Consider the following 22,161-nt stretch of genomic DNA (forward strand, 5'->3'; position numbering starts at 1 on the left):
AGCTCAAATCTGCTCAAACCTCACATATGTTAGCTAATGTTATCAGCTAATATGAACCCAATGTGACCAGGAGTAAGTGTAACAAACACAGAGGGGTCTTTTTTGTATACTCTGCAGTCTTGCAAGGGCTGCAGAGAAAAACAAAAATATGTTCAGATGACTTCAAAAGAGGAAAATGTGACTGACGTGTCTGGGCTGGAGGCTCGACGACTTAACTTCATCCAAGCGCGTGAGACAGGGGCCAGGAAACCTGCGACTGGTGCCAGGGAGTCTTCAGGGGATACATGAGATGAGGCCCCTGCAAATGAGAAAGTGACCTGAGAGAGGCACATAGACAGACTAAGAGACTTTCTTTACAGTAAGTTTATAACAAATTTGTACCATGATCAAGGAATCAAAGGACCATTGTATGGACCCTGAATTTATCCCCATTGATAACAACATACATCTACACACACACACACACACACACACACACACACATATATTTAGAGTTTTAGGCAGGTGTGAAAAACTGCTGTAAACTAAGAATGGTGTCAAATTAGAAATAATAATTGTTTATTTTTATCAATTTACAAAATGCAAAGAAAAGACAAAAGAAAAATCTAAAATCAAATCAATATTTGGTGTGACCACCCTTTGCCTTCAAAACAGCATGAATTCTTCTAGGTACAGTTGCAGAGTTTTTGAAGGAACTCAGCTGGTAAGTTGTTCCAAACATCTTGAAGAACTAACCACAGATCTTCTGTGGATGTAGGCTTCCTCAGATCCTTCTGTCTCTTCATGTAATCCCAGACAGACTTGATGCCATTGAGATCTGCGCTCTGTGGGGGCCATATCATCACTTCCAGGACTTCTTGTTCTTCTTTACACTGAAAATAATGACATTGACTGTGTGTTTGGGGTTGTTGTCCTGCTGCAGAATAAATCAGCACCAATGATAAGTCTCCCTGATGGTATTGTATATCAATCCTGACCAAATCTCCAACTCCATTTGCAGAAATGCAGGCCCAAACCTCCACCATGCTTCACTGTTGTCTGCAGACACTCATTATTGTACTGCTCTCCAGCCTTTCAGAGAACTAACTGTCTTCTGCTACATCGAAATATTTCAAAGGGAGACCTTGCTGATGCTGTATAGCTACCTTCTATCTCGTTGCTGTGCTCAGTCTTGCCGTGGTGTATGACCTGTGACATGAAACTATCTTCCATAACCTCACCTTGGTAGCAGAGTTGGGCTGTTCCTCACCCATTTTTAAGCCTCCTACACAGCTGTTTCAGTTTCAGTTAATGACTGTGATTCCCTGACTTTGTGCAAGTGTACCCATAAGAATTGATGCTGGTTTGAAGGCAAATGGTGGTCACACCAAATACTGATTTAAATTTTGTTTGCTCACTTTGCATTTTGTAAATTGATAAAACCAATTACTATTTATATTTTCGACAGCATTCTTAGTTTTTCACACCTGCCTAAAACTTTTGTACAGTAAAGTATATATACAGTATATATTTTGTGGTGCTGAATGTACCTGCAGAGAAATCAAATTATCCCCAGTAAGACAAACATTAGAGAAGCCTGAAATGAGTGAGAGCTGGCGAGTTGACTGACTAAAAGAAAAAGTAGAGTAAAGTACAAAAGACAGAATGAAGTAAAAGAAAGAAAGAAAAAGAAAGAGAACATCAAGACCAAGAATAAGAAAGAAGGGAATCAGAGAGAAGGAACAAGAGAAGGGAAGACGGAAGGAAGAAGGAAAGATACAAACTCAATGAGATTCTTATTTTGAAACACTTCAGCACTCCATAGAACAGCTTTAATACACTGTAAAACAGCACTAAATGCCATCTGGAGCTTTTATTTTGAAAATGTAGCCTAGATAAAGCCTCTCTTAAAAGTTTGTACTGTTAAAATGATAATGAGTGACACTGACTAGATAATTTGACTTCAGTAGATCATCAAGAGGAATTGGAAATAAATGCTTTTGCTCACTGTGTTGGACCAGCAAGCTAACATCATTTGTCACAATGACAGGTGCAGTATGTTCAACAGACACTAGCTGTTTCAGTAGTCAGATGGATTAAAAGTTTGTCAGTGTTACTGTCACCGACTTAGTGTTGAAATAAAACTGTGGGCAGATAAAAGAACTCAGTACCACCTTTAAAGCAAACAACAACACGCACCACTCAGTTCAAGATATTTATTGTCTCGCTGTCTTTTGCCTCATTACATGGAAACACAATGTGGTATGTGTTCATCTCAAATCAGGGGAGGGGGTGGGGGTACAGTAAAAGAGGCATCCAACATAAATCCAGTGCAAAAAAAAAAAAAAATAAAACAAAAGATCAACTGTAAAAAAAGGTATAGAAATGAAATGACTAAGGGAATATATATATTTATATATTTAAATATAAATCCATATAATATTTGGTATTTTATAATCTTTCTCTTTAGACAAAAATTTGTAAGTAACTCTATCAGGTTGGTCCACAACATATTGACAGTAACTGTACATATTTACCTTAATCTAAACTTTAGGGAACTATCACTCATCAATAGACAATACTAATCTGGTATATATCACTATTGGCCTCATGGCGTTTTATAATGAGTGCTGTGAGGAAGATTAATTTGTGGGAGCAACTGAACAAGACTAGAAATCTAAACCTAAGAAGACTGTTAATTAGAATTCTTGTCCATCACCTTCACAAGCTCACTTCCTCCTCCTCCTTCTCCACAGCATAACCATCTAAATGTTCAATCCGCACATGCAGTTTGCTGCCTCTGTTGAAATGCTGGCCCACTATTGACTCAAACGGCATTTTTGTCTTATTCGATATCAAGGATTATTTTAGGCTACAACAATAATTAATAAATATTTTATTTAAATGAGGCTCTTCAAACTTTTTCATTTGTGCATTTGGGTTTTAAAGCAACGTCCATGTTCCTTCTATTACCTGACACTTGACTTAAGCCACCGACTACCTCCTCAAACTCCATCCTTCACAGACTGAATTCCTGCTTCCTAAACACTGCTCCCAGTCTACATCATGCCCTCCCACACAAACACACACTTTCTTTAGAATCACGGAGCTCATCGACAGACTTTAACTCACAAACAGGCTGAGAAATAACAATTGCAGTGCTTAAAGGAAAACTATGTAACCTCTAAAACAAGAAATAACACATTTGTTCTCCTTTAAATTAAAAGTTGGATTAATAATCAATAAAGGTATCTAATGGTAGCAAATGACTGTTCACTGACCAATAAGACTCCATTATCTGTGCTGCCGTTAAGCTGTGTGTTTGCATTTAACTTTATCCTGTAACTGCCACTTCTTGGTTACAAGTGGCAAATTGTAGCTGCTTTGCGTTAACAATTCTCTGCATCAGTCTTCACACTACTTCACAAAAGTGATTCACTTTCGATCCACTTTCAACATGGCACAACATGTATCGCTAAGGTTGAGGTCTGAGGCTTAACTAAAGGTTTACACTGTGTCATTTCCTCAAGTGAGTGCAGTTTTGAAAGTATGGCCTCCGTTCCCCCCATGTATTACATCTCAAATCTCACGTCTGGTGATATCAATAATTTAGGGAACTACAATAATTTTACCACTCCAAGCCAATCCAAGCCAAGTGACACAAACAAAAATACAGGACACTTTACACGAAAGAAAAAGAAGACGAAAGTTGCGGAGAGAAAAACACGTCGGAGCAAAGAGCTCGATAACGGTGAAAGGTGTCAGCAAGAGCGAGACAGCTGTGCATGGGTAGAGGAGGAGAAAGCTGAGCGAAAGACGCAGAGGGAATGAAAGGCAGTGGCAAAAAGAGCTGTGTTGACAAAGTGAGATAAGAGTTGGTGGGCGAGTTGGAGATGTGAGTCACTGCGAGCCTGAAAAAGAATCTATCATCTTCTTAACCAGTGGAAGATGTGGGTGGAAATGCACGGATCTCTGTCTCATTAGTGACACAGCGACAGTCAAATGTTCAGCACAGGAAGACAAACTGCAGGAGAAGACAGAGAATTTTGCTTCTAATAACCCACAAAATTGTCCTCAGCGTGTCTCTGTGCTGTAGCTTTCGATGATTCACTCAGTTATGTAACACAACCTTAGGTGTGACACACCGGCTCCTGGTAACTTGTGAGCAGAACTGATGTCTATGTTGTTTCTTAAAGCAGGATGGAAAATAATGCAACATTTTGATGAATGGTTTTTGATAAGGGGTACAATGCAGACAAAATGCACTAAAAATGTCCTCAAAAGCCCTAAAAAAAAATACCTTTTTACTAAACTAAAAACTGACAGTCTAAGCACAGCAACCTGTTTTCAACACTGATATACATCTATGTATCACTCATGCCAAGGATGAACTGATAAATTTGCCAAATTACAACTCATCAGATAAAATTTGCATCACAATCGTATGCATTATTGCTTTAAAAAGTGGAAGTGAAGTCAAACTGCAAAGACATTCTCACAACCTCTGGCTTTGTTCTGTAATGAGAAACAAAAAACATTTCAAAGGCTGATTAATGAAAGGACTAATTAGTTAACTTGTGCTGACTAGAACCACATGTACTACTGAAAACCAACAATCTATGACAGACCTTGTTGGGTAGCAGACTGCAGCAAATACAGGCTAGCTACTTTACATTACTACTGTTCATTGTCCACGTATGTGTAAAGTAGAGCTGAACACATGATCTGGCTTCCTGTCTTGTTTGCACTCTTGATGGCCAGGGTCTTGCTCAGGAGCCTGGCCAAACCCGCCAAAACATCTGACCACGTGTTAGCACAGTGCCTGATGCCAAATAAGTCCTGCTCTCAGAAGTAAAGGTTTGCATACACAGAACATCTTAATGCATGTGTGAATTTACATGACGTTCACTCAAAAATGTAAATTGAGTATTAAAAACTATTCTCTGCTCAAACCTTCCTGCAGTTGTTGCCAGCTGCACATAAGAATGAAAGTACTTCCAGTGTTGAAAACGTGTCTTGAATTAATGTTTAAAAATGCTTTTGCCATTTTATATATTAAAACACTTGACCAGTGCTACGGGCGGACGGAGACACTTGACAGTATACAGTCTGTATCTATGTGAAATATTTATGGGTCATTTTTAAATCTTATGTGGAAACTGTACACAGCTAAACAATGATCTAGAAAGAGAAAAGGTGACATAATTTGGCATTTCAAGCCAAGCCTCTATCTTAGCTGTGTGCTAACTAGCAATGTTAACAAGAAACTCTATCCCAAGCTAGATCACTTGGGATAGCTAGCAAGTCTATGTCTGTTATCCTGTTAGCTTACAATTACAGATTTCCATGCACTGCAGCCATGTTAATTACCTGTCCGATCTGGTGTCTCAGGGAGCAATAATCTAATCCCTCAGAAACAAATACTGTAAGAAATTTGACAGCAACTTAGCAATAAGACACTCATTATCAAAGAGTTAATTCTCCAGTTCAAAATATTTGCACAGAACCAGCTGCATTATTTCTACCAAGTTCATAATAAAAACAAACTCAAAGTATCACTGAGTATAAAACATTTGGCACAATTTTTGACAGCCTGAACATTCAAGAGTAAATATAATACAGAAAATAACAGAAAATATAACCGAATTAGCAATTTGAGCAAAATCTGATGAAGGAAAAGACAGCTGATATAATGAAAATGGATCAGAAACGTCAAGGTAACAAACAATTGTTTCTTCACTTTCACCAAACCCAGAAGAGTTTAAAGCATACATATGAGTTATTAAATATATGAACACTAGCAACATTAAATTGCATATATTTTGTTGCAATTTACCATGATACATCATTCCTAGATGATGATGTATATAATGCGTTGGTCTAGTTGGTATATTTGTATATGTCATATAATGACAAATATACCTTGAACTAATTAAGTTTTCAAATGCAGATGATGTTTTTATCTGCATTTTTAATCATCTTTCCAAATGAAATAGTCAACTGTGATCTGTAAATTATCTATTCAGATATTCAGATTCAAAGAAGCCATGATATCAAAGTCTCTATCTTTGGTTTTTTGCTTTGAAGTTCAATGTGCAAATGACAAAAATATTAAGGAAATCAGAACAAATACTACACATCAGGGCATTTTCAATTATTTCAGGCTCAACAAAATGTAACAAAAAAAATAAAATAAAAAATCGACCCATCAAAAACACATGTGTCCCATGTTGGGTAGTGTAAGAAATACTGTTCTAAGTCGAAAGGTATCACTTATATCTTCAGTACTGACTACAGAATGGCTTTAAATGTTTCCACTTTCAATCAACAATAACAAAAAAAAATCAAGGTAGAATATATCACAGAGAACATGTACAAGATGGCAATTGTGCAACGAGCCTAACTTATACATGTTAGCAGAAAATCAACCATAAAACAGAATCCACGTAATACATTATTTAACCAGGTTGGCAAACCTGAACAGGAGCCTTCAAGTTCACTGTCAGTAGCTCATGTTCATGTTCACAAACACTGAACTTCCAAAAATCAAGGAAATAACAAACTCTGATCTGGGATGGAATTTCACATTCATAAGAATTTCATTCTGTACACATACATAGAGATGGCTTGTCAATTATAAAATATTTAGAAAACAGTGCATCTTACAAGATTATATACACCTTAAGCTGTACAAAACTGATGCAGAAAAGCATTCCTATCCTGTTACTGTGGAGTAGTTTGTATCTCTACTTGCACACATTTTTGCTGTAAATTACAACTGAAATCCCCACAGCAAAGTATAAGGTCCTTAATATGAAATAATATGACTAAACTTACACGGTCCAGATCTGTGGTGGAGTAAATGCTCAAACTGGGACCTTAGAGGACTGGTGGGCTACTAAAATATACTCAAATCATTTTAATGCAAAGTATGCAATGCAGAAAGTATCCCAAGAGATATTTTTGCCTAATTGGTGAGTTCCAGTTCATTACTATGGATAAAACGAATTTATGAACTATATCTTCATGGCTCTCATTCCATTCTGACATTTGGTCATACTATAAGGTTAGCATGGACAGTATATTTACAGCTAAAGACACAGTTTAACATAACCAATTGAATCTATGATGTGTGAGGTGATACACTTACTTTCTGTCACTCTAAAAAATTGCAAAGAAAAAAAACAACACTTCTTTCAATAATATAATATCTGATAGTGTGCAATATAATGCTGTCTGATAACGCTATGTGAAAAGCAACACAATGAAGATTCTTTACAGTAACTGATTAATTTGTGTCAGTCCTGGATACATACTAATAGCTGTGAAGAAGAAAACTAAACAGTACTAAAGGCCTTCATAAATAACACTGAGGTACTGGAGATACACAACATAATACTTCATGGACCTGAAAATTAATTAAAGGGGAATCATTAGAAAAAAAATGGCAAGAAATAACAACAAAGCATGGAATGACACACAAAAGCTGTCCCCCTTAGTTGACACTTTGGCCTCCAACCCAGTCTTTGAAATGCCCAGATGATGCCTGTGGAACGAATGAGCTTTATCAAGGACTTGTGTTCTATTAGTTTCACTCCTTTTAACATATATTCTGCTTCCATGAAGACAAACCAGACAAATGAGAAGGAACCATAATTGCCCCAGTCTGCATTCTGACAATAATTATCCACTAATAAAGACTTTACCTCATCAGATGAAAACAGAGCAGTTGATCCATTAATACTCCACAGCCAGACGTTATTAAAAGCAAACGTGAGTGAGCTTCTACACATTATTAGCTGAGTAACTGATACAAAAGAGTCCATCAGAGAAAGAAAAGAAGGGATAATAAGTGATCCTGGAGAGATGAGTTGAATCGTGAACGTGGTTTGCTGTGGTCTCCAGTGCTGACAGGTGAGAGGAGGAACAGGGTGTTGAAGCCAGGTGTTGACTAATGATCTGGTGTTCATTAGGAATCACCACACAATCCACTGAATCAAACTGGAAGCAAATTGAATGTTGATTTCTGCCATACTGGTGCAGTGATTGCTAGAGGGCTGAATCCTACTGGGAAAGACTCCAGGTAACTCTGGAATTAAGAGATGAGAAAATGCTTGTTGTGCTTTTCACATTACAGAGGCTTCCACTGCTGGGTGAGGTGGCAGTGAACTAAAGCTCCTTTTCCCTGAACTTCAGATTCAGATTATTGTGTTGCTGCAACTAAAGTAAAGATGACTCAGGCATCATTATTCAAGGAAAGAGTGAAAGATTCAAGCATCTTTGCTGCAGCCGGGGTTATGATCAACTCAGCTGTGATTTCAAGTGCATTTACATGCAAACTAGATGGAGTCATGGATCCAGAAAAAGACAATAACTTGCATGGTATCCATGGAGATAAACATCAGTCAGCACAAAAATAAAAAGACGTCACCACGCTAACCCAAAATGACGAAGGCAGAGCCCACCAATCGATCCCAGAGTAGCAGGTCCAGTTGTTACCAGCTGAACAGTGAGTTCTGTCCAAGAGTCATGAAGTAAATCTGACTGCTGCCTCCTGACTGCACTGAGGCAAAGAAGACCTGCAGCAAGAGAGCCACACAGGTTCAGGAAATATGTTAAATATGCAAATTTACGACATATTCACAAACATAGCTTACTGTGATCTTGTTTAAGGACAGACTGCTTCACACAGACAAGTAATGTGGGTGAGTTCATATTTTTTGAACAATTCAAGGTAAAGTTCTTTGATTTATGGTGAAGCTTTCAGACACATCTCATGGCCTTCTTCAGTGGATGGAGCATGTCGAGATGATGGTTCAGCTGTCATCATTATGAAACTTTGGTCACATGATAGCAAAAAAAATCTATTAAAAAGGTCATGAGATGTGGCTGAAAGCCCAGAATAAATCTACAGAGTGGCCCTTGAGTTAGAGATTCTGTCAAACTACTACTGCTATCAACATGTTTTGCTTTGTTTTTAAATGTTCAACAAAGCATTAAAAAAAATTCATCTTTTGATCTCAGCAGCCACTGCTTACACTTTATGTGTATGGAATGAAGAGGACAAAGGACAAACTAGATATTTGCAGTTTTCTTAAAGTAATATAATAAACATTTTAATACCGTGTGTCTGAGATTAGATCAAAACACTAACAAGAAGATGAAACAAGACTTGAAAAATGCAACCAAGTGAAAGCACTAATGAATTTGTGGGAAATTTTGTCATAATTAGCATATGAAATCATATATTACGGCCAAAAATCTATTTTGTGACGTCACAGTGACAGTGACCACCAAATTCTAGTGAAGTTTCTCCTTGAGTCCACATGGATGTTTGTGCCAAATTTGAAGAAATTCCCTCAAGTTGTTCGTTAGTTATCACGTTCACAAGAGTGTGATGGACGGCTCATCACTGGAGCAGAGCCATAATAAAACCAGTAGCAATGTAGGAGAAATCCAAATGCACTGGCAGAACTGTACTTTACAATTGTGATCAACTGTGATCAAAAAAATAATCTTACTGAACTTATGTTTTATATACAGTTCTTTAATGAAATTGCAAAGAGATAAAACAGAAAATAATTGAAGTGCTTTGTTGGAGATGTAAACAGAACTTCAAAACAAACTGACAGAGTAAAAAGATAGAAGTTGAACTCTTACCTTGTCATTCCTTTCACACAGGAACTTGAGTTTCTGGGCCTTTTTGTGCATGAAAACTCCCTCCAGGTTCCCTGTGTTGACTGACCTCAGCTCTATGGCCTTTTCTCCCCAGCCCATCACCTGGTTAGACTGGAGGTAGGCTGGAAAGAGAGACACACAGACAGTTATAGACTGTGGGAAAGAGGAGAACTGTGTGCGTATGTTTTCCATACAGACTCTCCTTAAGCTAGAGTTACGGTTACTGGGCCACACACACACACACACACACGGAATGTTATATTTAGATCACCCTGTCCCAAGTCTGTCCTCACAGGATCTGGTTCAGGGTAAGTTCTCAGCACTCAAGACAGCTGCTGAACTAGAATCAGTAAGTCAGACCGCAAGACAACGTAAAGACTGGTAGTAATTTAGAAAAATACCCTTTCAAGCTTTTGTGTCATTCAATGTATATTTAACAATTTATGTGGGTCGCTGATGTGTGCATGCGTGTGTGTGAGTGACACTTACCAACTGATGCAGGCATCTCCCCCCACTGCAGCACTGTATCCTTGGTGATGCGGCCGTAGGTGTCAATGTAGACGCCCTCGTCCTCATAGCAAACCAGAACTTCTGTTCCAGCGCTGTTTGGCAAAATGATGATGGCATGGGGATGAATGGAACCCTGGATCTGTAAAACAAACACAAACTGATCTTGACTTTATAGTCTCTTTTTAATGATATTCCGATATTATCTGACAATACCATTCAGTCGCCAAAATAAAGATTAAGGTTCAGCTCTTAGGTCTGCACCAGTTACAACCCACCAAGGTTGGAGATGGGTTGACCATTGTGGAAGGGTACAAGACAACAGAGAATGTTAAAAAAAGAGAAAGTGTTAGAGAAAAACACTTCAAAGAGGTACAGGTGGAATTTTCTGAATAGAAAGAAAATTATGTGTTACGTGTGGATCTTCTTCCAAAAATGAGGTTTCATCAAGTTCCTGACTGAATGATTTCAAGATGAATTTCAGTGACGCAGTAAAAACTAAGCAAAGAAACGCATGAGAGCACATCTACAACACCCATGTAGTTTTCTTCATCCACCAAGGTTTATCAAAGTTGAAATCTGTCTAACATATGTTTGGACGCCCCATTTAGAAACATCTTGCTGAATATTTCAGAAATCGATTATTTTACCAGATCAAAAACATGCATCTAACCAGTTAAGAAAAAAAATCTCTAACCAGTTCATAAACATCCACCTAGACATTTCAGACACATTTATCTAACCATTGCAAAATAATATTACTAATCAGTTCAAAAACCATCATCAGAAGCATCAGAAACTTCTCAGAGATATTAATCCCACCAGTTCAGAAACAACTATCTAACAACAGCTCTTATCTAAACCAGCAGGGAAATTCCTTCAGCAGCAGTGTTCCCTCCAGGAAAGAACAAAAACATTAGGCTGTGCTCTGAAATGTTACAAAAAGTGAGGGTGACTGAGCGTGTTGCATACATTACCAGAGGGTGAGCAACCACGATCCTGAGCATCAGAACAGGCATCCACAGACGCAACGCAATCTTAATCCTCTGCCTTGGAATCAGCATTGTTACATAGTTCGTAGGCAACACTGGAAGAAGTGTGTGTGTGTTCCTTTTCGTGGGTGAGTGTGTGTGTGTGTGTTGCTCAGGCTTGCATTTGTGAAAAGGTGAACTGCTTTTAATAGTGATGATGAAATAGAGATCACTTTTGTGAGTGAACGTCTTTACTGTTGGTGCAGGTGTGTGAGTGTGTGTGAAAATGTACACATAAGAAGAGAATGCGGTGCTTGTGTAAATGAGTGTGTGTCAGAGTACAGATAAGCAGCTACGAAAAAAAGCCCAGGAGTGTGAAGTGTCCTCAAGAGTACTCAAAGACAGTGAACTATGAGGATATCTAAGTGTGAGTGGGTTTAAAAGCTATGAAGCCGCAAATGTGTGTCAAAAAGAGTGCTGGAAGTCTGGCTGTATATGCAAGAGAGAAGAGGAAAAAAAGAGAGAAAGAGGCTGCAGAGCTGAAATGATACCGCAGCGGCAGCAGCAGTGATAGCAGCATAAGGCACCGGTGTAGGCAGCCTCGTGCACACTCGCTTAATATACCAGAAGCAGTTGAAAAAAAAAAAAAACTCTCAACAGGAGCAAGAACAGGTCAGGACACACAGAGTTAATGATCATGAGAGAAGGAGGACAGGAAGGACGTATTTTTAGAGCCTGTTTCCATAACCTTGCTAACTCCAACTACTCCCCAGACACACAGAAAGTAGCACACATCAATAGTGGCTGGGGCAGTGTGTGTGTGTTTGTATGAGTGAATGAAAGGTGCTGACAACACAAATTAGAGAAACATGAAGAAAAGAAACATGCGAGGAAGACATTTCCTCCATCCAAGTTAACTTGTCCTATTACAAAAGTCACAGTTACAGGTTGACATCGGTGTCTTGAACAAAACTAAAGATCCAAATGAGACATTGGCTTCATTGCCACAGTATCACAAAATGACAAAAAGATCAGGAAACACTTCACACAAATTATTAAACCATAAAAAGCAGAGAAATCGTGTTCCCTGGTCCAGCCACCCACTCAACACCATATTCAGTATATGCACAGAATGAGGAAAAAAAACACTGCTATAGTCCATAGACAGTTAATGAAACAACAAAACAAATAAGGACTTCAGAAATACTGGTTACACTATAAAATCTAAATATTTCAAATCCTAAACTTGAAATCTTTTGTCATATTCTGAACCTCAAACCACTGTAGCTCTTGCTAAAAACATATTCAATACGATGTGTCACAATCTGAATGTGAATATGAGTCAGTGAAGGCTACAGTGAGCTTTATATGCCCACATACAGCAAAGGAGAGGATATGATGACCTGCTCTGACTCGAACTGTATCAGCAGTGGGTGATTTGTTCACATTAAAAAACACTCATTCATTTGCACAAACCTTTTTTTGGAGATGGAAAAAGCTTCAGTTTTATCGACTTCCTGAGCTATTATCCTACACAAAAAAAATGATGATACAGACTAACTTAGCAATGGAAAAGATGCCATCATGAAAATTAGTAAATCACACTATAATCATAAACTGAGGGTTGGCAGCTTTAATACAGATACTGTAGCCAAAAGTGTTTTGCCAATCTAACTGATTTACAAATATCGGACCCTGTGAGCCTGAAAAAGAACAAGACTTTGAGCTCACTGGCATTTAGCCAAGTGACTAAAACAAACCAGATCATGTTTTTGTGTTACTGCTAAATTGATTAAGCTTTATGCAGTCGTCTGTGGAAAAATATAAGGTAGTAATATATAAAAACATATTCAGTCACTCTGTAGGTTTAGTAGTTAAAAAAAAATCACAAACCCAAACAATTAAATATTTAGCTAAAATCAAAATAAATTCAAACTATGACTGGTCTAAAACCATCAACAATACCTGCTAAAGACTGGAATGTGATGCAAAGGAGTTTTAAGCCAAAATTCACACAACACACACGAGACAAAACAGACAATGTGAACATGAGTCACAGCATTCTGCTGTCAGCCCTACCTGCCCACAGACTGAACAGAGAGACAGAGAGTTGGGGGGGGGCACTAATAGTTTGGTAAATGTAGCAAAAGAGAAGGTAAAATGAGCAAATGAACAAATGCTACATTAGATGACAGAGTGGGAGGAGACAAAAAAGGGGAAGAGAAAAGTGTTTGACAGCTGTGGACTGAGTGGGAGGAGAGTGGAGGGAGGTGGAAAGAGGAAAACAGGAAAAAAAGGGGAGAGCAATGACTGACAACTGCAAACTGTGAGTAGGCGGAGTAGGAAGAGAAGTACATCCTGAGAGACTGAGAGGACTGAGGTGATACTGTTGAATAGAGAGATAACAGCTGATGGATCAAAAGACAAAGTCACAGTCAGATATAAGAGAACTTCAGCTACAGTAAGAATAGCATCTGTACAGCAGAGATCTTGTATCTAATACTATATAAAGTATTTTAATTAAAAATACATCTATCTGTATGGGCTTTTCATATGCAATTTCAACAAAAATAACCCTATGATTTGGACATATTATCCCACAGCAATGATTCAGAAGCATAAAATAATTAAAATATCTCATCCAGACTGATCCACAAATGTTATTTTCACAAATCTTATCTGGTGCTGATTATAACATTAGAAAACCGTTGTTATAGGAGCTTAGTCTATTATAAGCTACTGAGGGGCTTGAGCCCGGAGCGACCTATCTTGTTGTTGTCCAAATTTCCTTACTAGTTTAGGATTGAGTCCACTCGTCTCCATTGATTGTTCCATCATTTGAGGTTTATTCCCTGTGCAACAAAAAAACTTGTGTCCATTCATCCTCGTGGCCTAGAGGTTGGAGAAGTGGCTTGTGATCAGAGGGTCACCGGTTTGATTCCCCCACCGGATGGGCAGGAAAAATTTGGGTGTGGTGGAGTGATTAATGCGAAAAAATCCCCCCCTATATTAGCACTTAACCCACCAGTATGCTCCCTGGGCACTTGGTGCTGCCCACTGCTCCTGTGTGTGTTTCACTGCATGTAATTTGGCAGGTGTGTGTGTGATGTGTGTGTTCAACTAAGGATGGGTTAAATGCAGAAGACAAATTCAGTGTGTGTATGTAAAAATATATATACTGTCAATAAAGCTGATTCTTCTTCTTTAACATTGAGATTCAACACCTGTGTCTTAGCGGTCAAAAACCATTTGCCCTTCCGGGGTCACACAACACCTGACGGCCCCAGATTTCCCATTACCTTTATATCCTTTCATGGCCTGAATGACCACAGCGCCCCCTATGGTACCCACAACAAATACAGATTCACCCTGTTTCCCCATAACGTTGCATTTGGCTCCTACAACCCTGATTATACAGTAGATTATGCAGTATATTATACAATAAGATGACAGAATTTTCCAACACTTATTTTTGGAGTACGATTGAGAACAAGTTTCATCCTAGACTAGTCCAATTGGGGAAGTTCACCTAAGATATCATAAGCCTTTTCTTTCACAAAACTGAAAACATGAAATTTTTTAACAAGCAAATGTAGCAAACAATATGAAGTAGACTCTCACATGCGTAGGCAGGTAGAGATCATAAGGTGTTCCAGAGTCAACATCAATGGCGTGGAACCCTGACACGGAGCCGTAGATCACCTTTAACCGCTGACCTTCCTCCACCGTCAGGTCGACAGATAGTGGTTTTTGAGGCAGAGACCTGAATGACTGGGTAGACATAAAGACAATTGTGTGTACATTTCAATCATTACCTTTCATGATACAGTTTCTAAATAAACTGTGACACCAGTAATCTCATGGGACCTGGAGTGATTAATCAGCATTTGACTTTGACAAGTTGAAGAGCAGTTGCATAAATATGGGCATCCTAAGATAGTCATGCTATCATTTCCAAAAGGTGGTGTATTTTGGGCATTTTCTGAGGACAGACGGTTAAACTATGTATTGTGGAAGAAAAAGTAGCTCAGGCCACGAAGGACGCACAGAAATGGGACACATCTCTGCTGAGAATCTGTGGGTATGGCTCTCACAGCCTGGATGTGTCATGTCTTTGTGTCTGGCTGTGAAAGTGGCCCCATTAGATTTTTTTTTGTCCATGTCTATTAATGTTTTATCCTAGATAAGCAAACATGGTGAGAACAGAAAAGATAAAGGAGGACAATACTGATAACATGTTAGTGGTGGTATAAGTACTTCAGAGATCCCAATCAAGGATGACTATTGCACATAACACTATGCATGACATTCACTGTTCTCTGCTGTACAATGATTTCATAGATCTCATCTACTGTTTGTTGGCATACTAAACACAGCAGGATGTGAGTTTGTTAACATCACTACAGTCTACAGTGCATATACCTTAAGTGTTAGAAAATTGCATAGTCTGTCCTGCTGGTGAAATTAAGTCCATAAAAGTCTTGAAAAAAATTCCTCATCTAGTATTTCAGATATTTCAGTATTGACTAGTGAAGTGTTTTACAGACAGACCAACAAGTTCACAGACACTGGCATCCTTAGAGCCCCGCAGCTAACGTGGCTAAAGAAGGTCATAGTATACCTGCACCGCAGAAAGAATACAGCCTATGCATTGCGTTTATAGCTGGGGCAATAAGCTCCCAACTCTTATTTCAAACTGACAACACAGAGGAAACATAATACAGTTACCAGTTATGTTACCAACCTTGAAGGCCATGAATTTGTGGTATGGTTTTGGTGCCCAGGCGTACACCTCCACAGCATTCTTCAAAGCAATCACCAAGAACTTGATTTTCTCGTAACGCACTGAAGAAATACCACGGACAAAGAGACCTTATCAACATGATTATGTATGTACAAGTAGCTCTAAAAAATTTCTATTAAAACAGCACTTTTGAGTTTACAGTTTTTCTGAAAACTGAACCATTCAGGGTGCCCGCAGTGTATACTTACCAACTTTATAGTGTACACAGCCCTCTAGGTCACCCACTGAGGTCCAACCCTGTCTCTTCTCCACCTCTGGGTCGTTGTGTAGGATTTTGTTCCTTAACCAGGACAGGTAGTACAGACGCAGCTTGTTCTTTTTACCTACAGACACAGTTCATCTACAGTGCTCAAAGGCAATTTGACAAGAACTCATGGTGAAATAAAGGTAAAATTGATAGGTCTTGGTGTTTCTAGAGCCACACTCATTTGAACCTGAAGCACATATACCTGATATAGTGATCAGGACATTGAGTCCTTCCAACACATCCATTTGCTGAAACCTTCGCCTGCTGATGAGGGAGTAGACCTTCCCCTGACCACTTCGATCCAGCAGCCACAGGCCATTCTCTGTCCCGACCAACAGATTCACACCTACAGAACAAAGCAGGTAACAAAGTCAGGTTGTCTCACTGTTCAGTTTCATTTTTACAATTTAACAGTTAATAGAACAATCTTGTTCCCTTCTGAAAACATCTACAACATATTCCACATACAAGGATCAAAAGAAACCACTCATCCGACTTAAAAGATTTACCAAAAACGTTTTCCTGATATGGCTTTTTCAAAATGAAATTTACTTCTTCTTCCTCATTAAAAAGACCTGAATCTGTGATTGTACAAATACATGTCATTTCAAAAGTAAAAAGAAAACAAATAAACAAAAAAAACCCCAAAACAAACAATATAAAACCACAAACCCCATAGTCCAGCACAGAGAACCTCTGTGTTGAATTTCTTCTTGTACTTGCGGATCTCCGGAGTGTCACTCTGTGGTCGAATGTTGGTTGGGTTTACATTCACCACAGAACCCTTCCTGTGGTTCTCTCTCTTGATTGGCTCACCCTTACTGCCTGCTACGTGGAGACAAAAAGACAATGTTAACAACGCAAGAACTAATTAAACGTGTTGACAATGAAACTGCGTTCTCTCGTGACTTTCTCTCGTATAAACTACATTACGTAGTGATGTGCATGCATGCAGTCTTGTATTTTAATGTACGGTAGGTTTAAGTGTTTTTGTGCAGATTTACTCACTGGGGCTCTGTGGTGGTGATGATACGGGGATCAGTCTTGGATCGATGAAGGACAGGAAGGAGGAAGAGGAAGATGTGGAGGTGTTTTTACCAGCAGGACTGCTGACAGCCTAATGATGAACAACAACAAGAAAGTTACCCCACACTGTTTTTATTGGTTGGTTTTGCCTGCATACACAATATCACAGATACTGTTCATGGCGTTATAGAGCAGTGACATCAACTCTGCGACCTTTTCAGATCAACAGCTCTCAGGTTCTCTTTGAAGTTTCATATTCATATCTGAACATTATTACTATGAATGTATTCTTGATTCTAAATATGTATGAGGAAATTTAAAAGACATAGCATAAGCATATTTATATTAAAGCAGATCAATAATGGTACAAGACTATTATATCAGATCACATCTCTACTTATACATGTGCACCTAAACTGTGCCACCACCCCCTGGTGGACACATGTAAATAATGCAACTAGAAAAATACATTTGGACACTGACATTGATTTCAAATGCTCAGAAACAATACTCATAGACTTGTACTAAGATTGTTCTCTAACCAGTTTAGGTTATTTCGCTGACTATTATCAGTATCAGAAAGCTTGAGAATTTCAAAATAAGCGAGTTAGTTCCAAACAATTTTATTTTTTCCTCATGGGAAGATCTCCTTCTAATTTTTCAAACGTTGTCCATGCAAGATTAGACAACATCCTTCAATGGGTTTTATGTGTGCAATGTGTTATTTAAAATATTTATTTCTCAGTGTAAGCCCATGTATGATGTGAATGATAAGTGGAAGGAAATGAGAAATTAAATTTATCACTAACTTTATTTATCACTGTAATCAGTACAGTGTTGTGTGTGTAAACTCACAAGTATTTCTTGGTGTGTGGGGGACTGAGGGGTTGTGGGCGACTGCGGGTAGGTCAGTTCACGCGGTCGTTGCTGCTGACCCAGTACATTATGGGTAGGACTGGAAGAGGAGGTTTTCTGCAGAAGGTCTGGCAGCAGGGAGGTATCATCTGAACCTATCCGAGCAATCTGCAGAACACCCAAAGAGACCAAATGAGGGGGCCTGCATTTGAATGGTGGGTCACCATACTTTGAGATGTGGTTGTCATTAAGGTGGTTTAAGTGCCTGTGACTCTTTGCCAGTCAGTAGAACAGAGTGTATTTGGATTCATCATCTACATCAGTCAGCTCCCTTTAGCAGTAAAGATATTACACCCTCTAGTGGTTAAAATGAAAATACAGGGAGGAGTTGAGAGGAGAAACAGGAGAGCAGCATGTGTATGTGCAAGGCAACCTGGTTAAGATTGTGGTGAGGTTGCAGTACGATGCCATCAGGTATTCCTCTGTAGTATTTCCCCTTTCCATTAGACAGGCCAGACCTTGAAACACAGAGACAGGTCAAGATTTTAGACCAGAGCCTGACTACAAGTACTGCATTTATTAAATGGAAAAAAGATCGATACATCCTCAAAATCAAGGGCCGTGAAAACTGAGGCTAAGGCTGATTAACTTCCTGGCATCAAAAGTGGGATAAGAAGAGAAATATATCATATATCGAAAACAATAAACACCATCTAATCTCCTAATCTGTTTACCCTCACTATAACCAAACATATATGCATTCCATCACAGTATCAATATAGTTCATTTTCATGCCACATTTGTGGGAATGTAAAATGTAAAGCAGTGAGAAATAAAAGTTGCCCCAGCTTGATTTTTAAGGTTTAGATGGTCTAATATGTCCTACATAAAATGAGAAGTGCTTTGGTAATCGGCCTTGGCAGTCAGCAGGAACATTTCCACATGCAGACTTTCTGAGTTCTGAGAAAGCACAGACCTTTGTCACTCTTGATATTGATTTCACAACTGGCACATTACATCTTGTGTCAGGTCATGTTTGTTTCACAACTTTGTTTCTGAAATAGTGAGGCAATTCTTTGTTTGTGCAAATCTGATAATCCATTCTCTGGATTAAAAGAAAAGACTGGGTAAAATGAACAATGGATATAAATCAGAAAAGTTGTAAAGAATATACTGTAATTAAAATGCTAATAATGAAGAGCTCACCTGCTCCTCTCTTCATCATCACTACTGCCAACCTCATCACTGGAAGAGGAATATTCTGTGGCCTTGTTAAGCCGACCCAGAGCAGATCTTACAGCCTGCATGATGAAGATAAAGAGCAATATGAGTAAATGAAGTCAGGTGAACCAGAAGACCAAAAAAAGAGTGGAAGGAAAGGAAACAAAAAGTGCACTTGAGTGGTAAAGATGAAAACGACACAAAAGTACTTCTACATCTGGAAAAGTTGGACTGGCTCGAAATACCCTGATGTCATTTCACAACTAATGTACAAGGTGAACTTTAGTGACATTCGCATGCATATTTTTTGTGGTCATACTCCTCCTCAAGATCAGCGTCACTCAGTTATTGTTTCTCGTAATATTTATGTCATGCCTGTTCAGACATGATGCGTCTGCATGTGGCAGAACAGCCGAATTTTGTCACAACAAGGGAAAATGTCGAGGGCAACATATTTACTTGTGTGTGTCCACTGGTTACATTCTCTTGTGCCTTCCTGTGCTGCTCTAGACGATGCTGTAGCAAAGGACTCTCCAGTTTGAAATAACCTACAATACATGCACACAGACACAAACACACACACTCACATTAGCAGCAGTTATGCAGTGTGAAAACAGCAGCAGGGTGATGTTGAGCAAATGACTGAACCTTTAACAGATTAAACATTAGTGGTGAGAGGTATAATTACCATGGACAAATGAGGCCATTCTCAAAAAATGGCAGCCTTTCCTGGCCACTACATGGGATCTAACATTGTTTATCACGGAGCTCTATCAGCTTCCAGCCATAAGCTGTAATTTTGGAGCTACGCTGGAGCAGGTGCACTATGAATGGACCCAGAGCGCAGATAATCATAAAGAAAAAATCTGTCACATTCCCTATATTTTCCAAGTTGTCCATTTTATATCAGCGGGACATGTCACACAAAGCTGCCCACAACAGGACAGGACATCGGTTCTGACCCCAGGCAAAGACTGGTCAATGACAGCAGACATCGGCAAGCAGCTACGCTTTCCTACCAACATCATCATCACCACACTGAGACCCGACATCGTCCAGTGGTCCACAGTGGAGAAGCATGACCTTTTAGTTGAACTGACCGTGTCATGAAAGCAGGGCATTCAAGGGGCATGTGAGGGGAAGAAGTCACGGTACGCTGACCTAGTGGCAGAATGCCAAGAGAAAGGCTGGAGAGCAACAACCTAAAGGACCGTAAAGGTCGTAAAGGCTCTCAGAAGAAGCACAGAAGGGAAGCTTCTGGTTCTGGCTGAGAAGAAATGATAAGAGTTGGGGAAAGCAAGAGGCCTCGTTTTAACCTGACCATCAAAATCTAGTTGTAGGGAGCGGCAGGGAGACGTCCCTGTCCGCTGCCTCACCATTCTGAGATGTTCTGGAGATTAAAGGGGCGAAACATCAGTGAGGGATGTCTACCAGCTGAAGACCCTGCAGTTGGTACTCTGGCAATGATGGTGGTACGTCAAGCAGAAATGCTTTGCAGGTGCTAACATCTGCCTGTCAACAAACTACTTGTTTGTTCTTCCACATAACAAGAGAAAATGGTATGGAGTGTGAGAAGTAAAAGAAATAAAAATCATTAAAAGAAGGAACACCATTCGTGGATATGCAAATCATAAAAATACAGTCTTAACTTTGAGAGACACCAGCTTCACCAGTAAGGAGCGGCAATAGGCAACAGACTGGAATCAAACCCTCTGCCTCTGCAAAGCACACTCCACCAGATGAGCTATGAGGTGCCCCGGATAAATTTTTTTTTTTTTTTTAAACCTCAGTAAAGCTGTATGAGTCTGTAGGAGAATCTGTAGAAGGTTGAGGCCAGCAGTGAAACAGAGTGGGAGGTATCAAAAGTCATTTTCTCTCCACTACACAAAGGGAAACTTTGAAATACTAAACAGATTCTGCCTCATCTTGCCCACTTATCAGCGGCTACAACTGCAGCTTCCTTGGTGTCACACACAAATGACACACCAAACATCGTGGGCTTGCTGTTGCTGCACATACCTGGTGTGTGTGTCTGTTTACGAGGATATTGCGTGAGCATGTGTGCTAGCTTGGTATCTGCGTATGGGCGGTGTGGGCTAAGCTGAGAAACCAGAAACCTAACGATTCACACACACTCACACAAACACAACATGAGTTCCGGGCCACATCTGTCGGAAAACAAGGGCTGGGCTTAAAAAAAATGCTGCACACAACAAAAACAAAACAAACCAAATTACACAACTAAAAAAAATACACAACTGATCATCACAAAAATAATATTTGCATTATCATGCCCACATAGATAGACAGATAGATAGATAGATATACTTTATTGATCCCAGGCTGGGAAAACAAGATCTGTCATCCTGAGAGCCAGCTAATTAGAAACACAAATGACAGAAGTACCCATTTATAGAGTTCAGGAATCTGTGATTTTTGGGGTTTATTTTCATGGTTCAACACATGACAGTATGTGACTAAGCTTGGTGGAGATCTGGGTCAAGTTATTGCAGACCTGTGTGGTTGCTGCTGGTGGAGGAGACTCCTTGAAACACAGATCGCCCGCCCTTATCTGCTACAGACACTGGACTGCCACTAGATGGAGAAAGAGACACACATACAGACTGACAAATAGTGGATAGTGACCTTTGATCAACATTATACTCTTCGATAAGATCTGATCTTGAGTATATCCTTCACGCTACCACTGGTATGACCCAATTCCCTCACTGTTAGGTTCATCTAATCAAAAATAATCACCCAAGCTAAAATAATTTGATATAGCTGTGACCGATTGTTCTCTAATAGTGTGCTGAATTGTAGTGTGATGTAACTGCTCACAGACAATAAAGTCTGGATGGAAGGAAAGCACT

The 22,161-nt window shown here is 39.3% G+C and overlaps 1 protein-coding gene across 5 annotated transcripts in view; it reads right to left on the bottom strand.

The window, feature by feature from the left end:
• Positions 1 to 2,181: 2,181 nt before the first annotated feature.
• Positions 2,182 to 22,161, bottom strand: part of LOC124067791 (mitogen-activated protein kinase kinase kinase kinase 4-like) — a 53,995-nt gene continuing 34,015 nt past the window's right edge. For 3 of the 5 annotated variants that reach the window (XM_046405397.1, XM_046405395.1, XM_046405399.1), the window contains 14 exons: positions 21,804 to 21,883; positions 19,748 to 19,836; positions 19,274 to 19,368; positions 18,501 to 18,585; positions 18,068 to 18,235; positions 17,195 to 17,303; positions 16,859 to 17,014; positions 16,389 to 16,532; positions 16,128 to 16,262; positions 15,880 to 15,980; positions 14,757 to 14,906; positions 10,147 to 10,306; positions 9,640 to 9,779; positions 2,182 to 8,558 (listed from right to left, as the gene is read on the bottom strand). In XM_046405397.1, the coding sequence (XP_046261353.1) occupies positions 8,475 to 8,558; positions 9,640 to 9,779; positions 10,147 to 10,306; positions 14,757 to 14,906; positions 15,880 to 15,980; positions 16,128 to 16,262; positions 16,389 to 16,532; positions 16,859 to 17,014; positions 17,195 to 17,303; positions 18,068 to 18,235; positions 18,501 to 18,585; positions 19,274 to 19,368; positions 19,748 to 19,836; positions 21,804 to 21,883 (1,696 nt within the window). In that variant the 3' untranslated portion in view covers positions 2,182 to 8,474. The remainder of the gene's footprint in view (positions 8,559 to 9,639; positions 9,780 to 10,146; positions 10,307 to 14,756; positions 14,907 to 15,879; positions 15,981 to 16,127; positions 16,263 to 16,388; positions 16,533 to 16,858; positions 17,015 to 17,194; positions 17,304 to 18,067; positions 18,236 to 18,500; positions 18,586 to 19,273; positions 19,369 to 19,747; positions 19,837 to 21,803; positions 21,884 to 22,161) is intronic. The other 2 variants (XM_046405396.1, XM_046405398.1) reach the window with 2 other exon arrangements.

This window comes from Scatophagus argus, chromosome 12 (genome assembly GCF_020382885.2).
Source record: "Scatophagus argus isolate fScaArg1 chromosome 12, fScaArg1.pri, whole genome shotgun sequence".
Lineage (NCBI taxonomy): Eukaryota > Metazoa > Chordata > Actinopteri > Scatophagidae > Scatophagus > Scatophagus argus.